The sequence below is a fragment of the Echinops telfairi genome, unplaced genomic scaffold (assembly GCF_000313985.2).
Source record: "Echinops telfairi isolate 266 unplaced genomic scaffold, ASM31398v2 ScPeMD7_2291;HRSCAF=2852, whole genome shotgun sequence".
NCBI lineage: Eukaryota > Metazoa > Chordata > Mammalia > Afrosoricida > Tenrecidae > Echinops > Echinops telfairi.
Window position 1 is genome coordinate 20,563,864 of NW_022106189.1, and position 7,519 is coordinate 20,571,382.

Genomic DNA, 7,519 nt, shown 5'->3' on the forward strand with positions numbered 1-7,519 from the left:
CCTGCAGCTCCCCAGCCGCCTCTGCCCTTGGCTCTCTGTCACCACCTCTCTGGTGCCCTGGAGCCTCACCAACTTCGTCGTGGCGCCTCTGCCCTGACCGCCAGGCGAATTGCTCGGAGGCTGCCCCACATGGCAGGGCCTGGGGGCTCAGAGCAGTCTCCAGCCCCCTTACCCAGAGGGATTCTCTCTTAGTAGCCCCTGGAGCCCAGGGCCGGCCCCTCTTCAGGGTCTCCTGGGCCTCTATCCCACCCACAGGGGTCCCAGCTGTGCTGGTGCTGCTGGTCCTCGTGGTCAAGAGCTCCGTGTATGGACGTCACGTGATCCCTCTCTCCACCAGCCAGGACAACAGCACCGGCTTCCAGAATATCTCCATGTGGGTGCCTCAGGCTGCAGCAGCCTCCCTGGCTCTGGCTGAAGGGCCACAGGCTCTGGAAGTGTGTCTTCTAGGCAGACCACTGGCTGTGCGGTCAGAGGGGGCTATGGCTTAGAAGGGGGAGGTCACTCGGGGGTCTTCCCACGTCCACCTGCTGGATCTGGAATGCCTCCTGCAGGGCAGGCTTGTGTCCAACTCCAGGCAATGCGAGGAAGCTGTGGAACAGGCTCCGGTGCCCGTCCAGGTGCCTCCAAAGCCAGGCCAGGTGTAGCCAGGCCACCCGCCTCCTGACACCACGGAGGCGCCGTGGCCCACTTCTCCTCCGGTTCTCGGGGCCCTGGCGTGTCTGGCCCATCCTGTCCTCAGCTCTGCCTCCTCCCCTGTGACCTTACTCCGCCTGCCTAGGCTCTGCCTGCCCCCTTCATCTGTGACTGCCACATGCAGTGCCCCAAGGCAGCACCCATCACCTCCCATTCTCCCGGCCACTCTGACTGTTGCCCCGGGCCAAGTGTCACACCAGGAGGGCGGCAGCAGCCCGGGCTCTGTCCATCACCGGGCCTGGAGTGGGTAGGTTCAAGAGAAGATAGTGAGGACTGGGTGGGTCCCTTGAATCCTCCCATCAGAGAAGAGAGGGTGGGTGTGGTGAATGGGGGCGGACTCATCACCCCTGGGCCTGGCTCGGCCTGTGTGTGGGAAGGGGCACAGGGACAGGCTTCTGGGGACAGAAACAGACCCCACTGCTTTCTCTGTGTGAGCAGATCACATAAACACTTTGGGGAGGGTGGTGGTGGTATGAACAGCCACCCCCTTGGGGTGGTGGTGGTGGTCATGAGTGCCAAGAACTTGTGCCCGCTCGGATGTCCTTTTGTTCATGCGTGTGACACAGTCCTTACATGTTCATGTGTGTGACACGGTCCTTACATGTTCATGCGTGTGACACGGTCCTTACATGCTCATGCGTGTGACACGGTCCTTACATGTTCATGCGTGTGACACGGTCCTTACATGCTCATGCGTGTGACACGGTCCTTACATGCTCATGCGTGTGACACGGTCCATACATGTTCATGCGTGTGACACGGTCCTTACATGTTCATGTGTGTGACATGGTCCGTACACAAGCAGAGTGAGCACCCCAGGACTAGTTGTCACCTCCCTGGGTCTAGGACCCCACGAGTGGCTGGCAGCCAACAGTGACGGCCTGTCGGCTGGCCAGTCTAGTCCTCTCTGCAAAGGGGTGGGTCCTCTCGACCGCTTATCTCATGGGTTGGGAAGCTGAGTGGCTCCAGAGCCCACCTTGCAGCCCCCCTCCCAAGGCCCCTCGCAGAGTCAAGGGGGTGCTTTGAGGGTGGAGAGAATGGGGAGCCCCCCACCTGGTATGCCAAGGTTGGGGCCGGCTTCTCAGAGGACTGTGGCTCAGGACCCCTCCCGCCAGGTCTGTGTGATCTGGGCACTGACGTTCTATTGGGACGTGGACAAAAGGGCATCCGTGACGATTGCCAGGCAGGAAGCACCGATGCCAGAGAGCAACCACCCCGACAGCCAGCTGCTCCCCAGCCTTCTTCACCCCACCCTCTCCTCCCAGGAAACCTTTACCCTGACCATGTGACGTGTTCCCTCTGCGTTAAGAAAAATAGCTCACTATTCTTTACACACACACACACACACACACACACACACACAAACCCCAAAAACAACTCACATGCCCACTGATAGGAGCCTAGACCCAGACCTGTGGGGGAGCCATCGGAATGCAGTGGCTGAGAGGAGCTGGTGGATGGAGCCCGGGCAGGTGATGGTGTTAGGCAGGGCCACAGACCAGAGAGAGGCGAGTCCGTCTCTCAGAGCCTCAGTTTCCTTACCTGCAGGATGGGCGTGTTACCATGCCTGCCCCTGGGGGTGTGTGTGTCCTGATAAGCCCATGTGAAACCGCAGCAGCCTCTCCCCCAGCACTGTCTTGACAGGCACTCGGTGAAGTCGGGCAGGCCTCAGGGGGCAGGGAGGGTCTAGGAGCAGGGCTCAGGCAACTTGCAGGTCTCGCTCTGCCAGCTGCCTCACCCCTGCTCTCTCTGCTCCCCAGTCCACCCATGGAGAGCACCCCTCCACCAAGCCATGAGTTGGCAGTGCCCCCACCCAGGGGAGCAGAGGTTGGACCCTCTCCCTGCACTGCTCCTGGGCAGAGGGGAGAGGAGGGCATGGTGCGGGAAGTCTTGTTGCATAAAGATGGTGGTAGCCATGTGGTGGGTCAGGAGGGGTGGATGTTTCCAGAAAAGAGGGTCCAAGGCCCGTGATCCATGAAAGGACCGTGCAAGCTGACCTCGGCTGCCCGTGGAAGGCGAGGGGCATTCAGCAGGTGGACCGGGACGTGGAGACACTGGGGAGATCGGTGTGGCTGGAAAGGAGGGTGGGTGGAATGGTGCTGGAAGGTGGCAGGTGGCCCGACTGGAGGCCAGGAGGAAAGGATGGAGACCAGATGAAGTTCAGCGCCCCGTGCATGACCCGGGCACGCCCCCACTCACCTGGCACTTTGCAGATGCTGGGTGCGGAGCGCTAAGGTGCACGGTGTCCTGGTCATGGGCTACTGCGGCCTCACGTCTCTCTTCAACCTGGTGGTGCTGGCCTGTGCGCTGCGGGCCCTGCGCAGGCTGCGGGCCCGGGAGAAGGCGCCTGGCAGGCGGGCCTGCAGGGACGCCATCACGGTGCTGGGCCTCACCGTGCTGCTGGGCACCACGTGGGCCCTGGCCTTCTTCTCCTTCGGAGTCTTCCTCCTGCCGCAGCTCTTCCTCTTCACCATCCTGAACTCCTTCTACGGTAGGGCCCGTGGGGGCGTGGGGGCGGGGCGGGGTGTCCCCTGCCAAAGGGTCCGCGCGGAGGGGTGCCTGCGCTCACAATGCTAACCCTCCACTCCACTTGCCAAGTGGAACTAGGGCTGGGTCTGCCCCAGGGAAGGAATTGGCCTTCTAACTTGTTCCTAGCAGGGCCAAGCCTTCCAGCCCCTAGGGCCTCCCACGGTAAGAGACTGTGGGAGCTGCAGCCCCATGTAACGGAGCAGAAGGACACCCTAAGAACAAACAAACTCACAGTGACCCCGCAGGACAGGTCAGAACTACCCCTGTAGGTTTCTGAGATGGTCACTGCTGACGGGAGCAGAAAGCCTCCTCTTTCTCTCATGAGGCGGCTGGTGGTCTTGAACCGCCGACCTTGTGGTTAGCAGCCCAACGAGTAACCCACGAGACGGTAGGGATGCTGCAATCTTTATGGAAGCCGATGGCTCCTTAGGGGGCTAGAACCTTCTGCTTAGCAGCCTAGTGCCACCGGGATTGCCCCCCCCCCACCCCCGTTAGGAGGCCCCTGACCTCTGGTGAAGCCCCCTGCTGGCTCACCCCCTCTCCGTGGCCTCACGGACCACCTTTTCTTGCAGGCTTCTTCCTCTTCCTGTGGTTCTGCTGGCAGAGGTGCCACGGCGGCGAGCAGGCTGAGGAGGGGCCAGAGACAGAGGCCTCGAGTTCCTCCCAGATGATGCACTAGTCTCCACCTGGGGTTCCCCCCACCAAGTCCCCTGGAGGGCCTGCAGCTGCAGTCCCCGATGACCCCCCAAATGTACCCCCCTGTTGCTGCCATCCAGGGAGATGATCCCACGTGGGTGGCCTCCCCAGGCCCAGAGAGGGCACTGCTCTGCGGCTTCTGATGGTCTGCTCTTGGGCAGCTCCAGCCTCTCCTGGGATACTGAACTTGGCCCTAGAGCGACAGCCCACTAGCCCAGGCTATGGACAGGGCACTGGCTTGTGAGCCAAGAGGCCCGGTTTCAAGGTCCATCTCTGAGCCCCGCTGGATAGCCATGCCGATTCCTCACTGACTCTTGACTTATTTCTCCATGACCTGGGGGTGAGTGGCACCAGGACTGTGTACCCCAGAAACATTGTGAAGATTAAATAAGACCAGGGATGAAGAGGACTAAGAATGGGGGGGTCCCCACTCCAGCCTCATCCAGTGACTTGGGGGAAGCCACACTGAACCCCTGGCCCAGTCCCCCAGCTCAATGCTGGAGAGAATGAAACCCAACCAAACCCTCATTGCCAGCGAGTCCATTCTGACTCCTAGGGACCCTAGGGGACCGGGGACCCTGGTGGGTTTCTGAGGCTGGAGATCTTCCCAGGAGCAGAAAGTCTCATTTTCTCCCCCAAAGCAGCTGGTGAGTTCAAACTGCCGACCTTGTGATTAACCTGCCTAATGTGTAATCACTACGTAGCCTGGGCTTAGAGCCAGCCTGGGATGTCACCAGCCTATGTCAGTGGCTCCTGCTCCCCGAACCCCCACATGACAATGATTCCAAACCCTCACCTTCCGAAGCCTGGAGTCCAGGACCTCTTCGTCCAGTGCTCCGCAGTTCCTCTCCCCACCCCCGGAATAGACCGGAATGAGTTCAGCATCTGAAGCCATAGGGCATCCCCTTCTCCTCCAGGGAGTAAGCTGGACCCCAGTGACCAGGCCATGTGAATTTCCCCGGGTGCGTGTGAGAGCAGACTTTGCAGAGAAGTATGTACAACGTTGCTGTAGATCACCCAACAACAGTTGCCGCAGTCCATTGACAAGGAGCTGCCAGAGGCTCAGGCTGGATTCACAGGGGGGTCTGCAACAAGGAACATCATTGCTGACGTCTGATGGCTCTTGGCTGAAAGCAGAGAATACCAGGAAGATGTTTACATGTGTTTTATTGACTGTGCAAAGGCCTTTGACTGGGTGGACCTTAAGAAACCCTTGGGAACAATGGGAATCCCAGAATGCTTCACTGCGCTCACGTGGAATTTGTACATGGATCCAGAGGCAGTTGTGCAAATGGAACAAAGGCATACTGCATGATTTAAGATCAGGAAAAGTGTGTATTAGGATTGTATCCTCTCACTATACTTATTCAATCTGTATGCTGAGCAAATCATCAGAGAAGCTGGTTATATAACCACGAGGACTGTGGCACCAGGATCAGAGGAAGGCTTATCAATAACCTGCGATATGCAGATGACGCACCCTTGCTTGCTGAAAGTGAGGAGGACTTAAAGCACTTGCTGATGAAGATCAAGGTATGCAATTGTCGATATGGATTATAATTCAATGTAAAGAAGACAAAAATCCTCACCATTGGACCAGTAGGTAACATCATGATAAATGGGGAAAAGGTTGAAGTTGTCAAGGATTTTGCCTTGCTTGGATCCACAGTCAATGCTCATGCAGCAGCAGTCAGGAGATCAGCACTGGGTCAATCTGCTGCACAAGACCTCTTTAAAGTGTTGAAAAGCAAGGAAGGTATTTTGAGGACTAACGTGCTTCTGAACCAAGTCACGGTATTTTCGACAGCCTCATAGGCATGTGAAAAGGTTGGATGTGAAATAGGGAAGACGGAAGGAAAATCAATGCATTTGAACTGTGCTCTGGGCAAAGAGTACTGGAAGTACCCCGGACTGCAGAAAGAACAACAGGTCTGTCTAGGAAGGAGTGCGGCCAGAGTGCTGCTTCCAGGCAAAGATGGCGAGACTCCATCTCACATCCTTTGGACATGTTCTTAGGAGAGACCAGTCCCTGGAGAAGGACATCACCCCGGGTCAAACAGAGGGGCAGGGAAAATGAGGAAGGCGCTAGACAAGCTGGATGGACACAGTGGCTGCCCCATGGGATGGGCTCAGCGTAGCAACAATTGTAAGGATGGCACAGGACCCAGCTGTGTTTCATGCTGCTGCGCAGAAGGCCGCGGAGGGTCCGAATGGACTCAATAGCGCCTTGCAGTGGCCAGGTGCAGACCATCACTCTGGGGACCCGCGCCTTTCCCGAGCTGCACACCAGGGGGCGCGCTCTGCCCGTGCGCAGACGCGCCGGCGCCCGGACACCCGGCTATCGCTCCACCTTGGGCCCAGGTGAAAGCCGATGGAAAACGCCAGCGCTGTAGACATGTTTTCTCTTCCCGGTGCAGCTGTCCCCTTTGCGCTCCACGTTTTCAACTTGGGGCAACTGCCTGAAGGGCGATCTCAGGGTCTCACCCCAGTCCATCCAACCACCCCCACCCCTGACCCCCTGCCATCGGGTTGATCCCGAGTTATAGGGGTCCCACCTAGGGCTCTGGGGCTGGAAATCTTTACAGACGGTCCTGCACATGGGTTTGAACAGCCAACCTGCGCTTACCGGACAGTGCCACCAGGGGTTAGGTTTTAATGAGTATGGACGCACTGCAGCTGGAACCCTGGTGGAGGGGTGGTTACAAGTGCTGCTAACCTCAAGGTCAGCAGTTCGAAACCAGCAGCCACTCCGTGGGACAAAGACGGGGGTTTTCTACCCCCACAAAGAAGTTATAGTCTTGGAAACTCCCAGGGGCAGTTCCACCCTGTCCTATAGGGTCGCTGTGAGGCAGAATGGATTCGATGGCAGTGAGTTTTGGATTGGACGCTGCAGAGAGGAAATATGGACCCCGGTTCCGTTTCCCTCCGTCTTTGGCACGTTTCTGGGTGCAAAGAGCTCTTCATGAGATGGTGAAGGGCGCAGGCTCTGGAGCCAGACAGCCTGGGCTTAAACACCAAGACGCTTACCCGCTCCGTGTCTTTGTTGCCACACCTATAACGTAAGGGCAGTACGAGTACATGCTTTGTGGATATCAAATACTATTTAAGCTACATTAAAAAGTTTAGCTCAGAGGCAGGGCTCAGTAGATACTTGTTATTATTAACACTGGAGCCCCTCTGCAGCAAATGGTTAATGCCCTCTGCTACCCACCAAATGATCTCAGCTGCCCACCAAATACATTCAACTGCTGACCAAAAGACGGGGTGCCTTGGAAGAAAGGCCGCGAGAACCGTATGTGGAGGGTGGGGTAAGATGGCCAAAAGGAGCACAGCTCCACTCTGACTCCCGGGGGGGTCACCGGGAGCCAAGTCCAACCCCACCATAACGTGAAGAAAAATTCTCGCTAGGATCTCTGCTATTAATGGCCAAGAGAGTCGGCCAGGCCTGAGCCCCAGGGCCAGGGCTGCTTCCTCATTCTCTCTCCCCTGCGTCCTGCTCTCTGCTCCTGCCTCATTGACCTTCGCCGTCCTCAGAACACTGCCCACCCCAGGTGCAGCCTCTACACCTGATCACACCCCACGCCCTCTGATTTGTTTATGT

General features: G+C 57.9%; 1 protein-coding gene across 1 annotated transcript in view; it reads left to right on the forward strand.

The window, feature by feature from the left end:
* The window catches only part of ADGRG5 (adhesion G protein-coupled receptor G5), a 13,872-nt gene extending 9,971 nt beyond the window's left edge, over positions 1–3,901 (forward strand). The window contains exons 8-10 of the mRNA XM_045293902.1: positions 256–373; positions 2,907–3,184; positions 3,795–3,901. Coding sequence (XP_045149837.1) covers positions 256–373; positions 2,907–3,184; positions 3,795–3,901 — 503 coding nt within the window. The remainder of the gene's footprint in view (positions 1–255; positions 374–2,906; positions 3,185–3,794) is intronic.
* Positions 3,902–7,519: the final 3,618 nt, after the last annotated feature.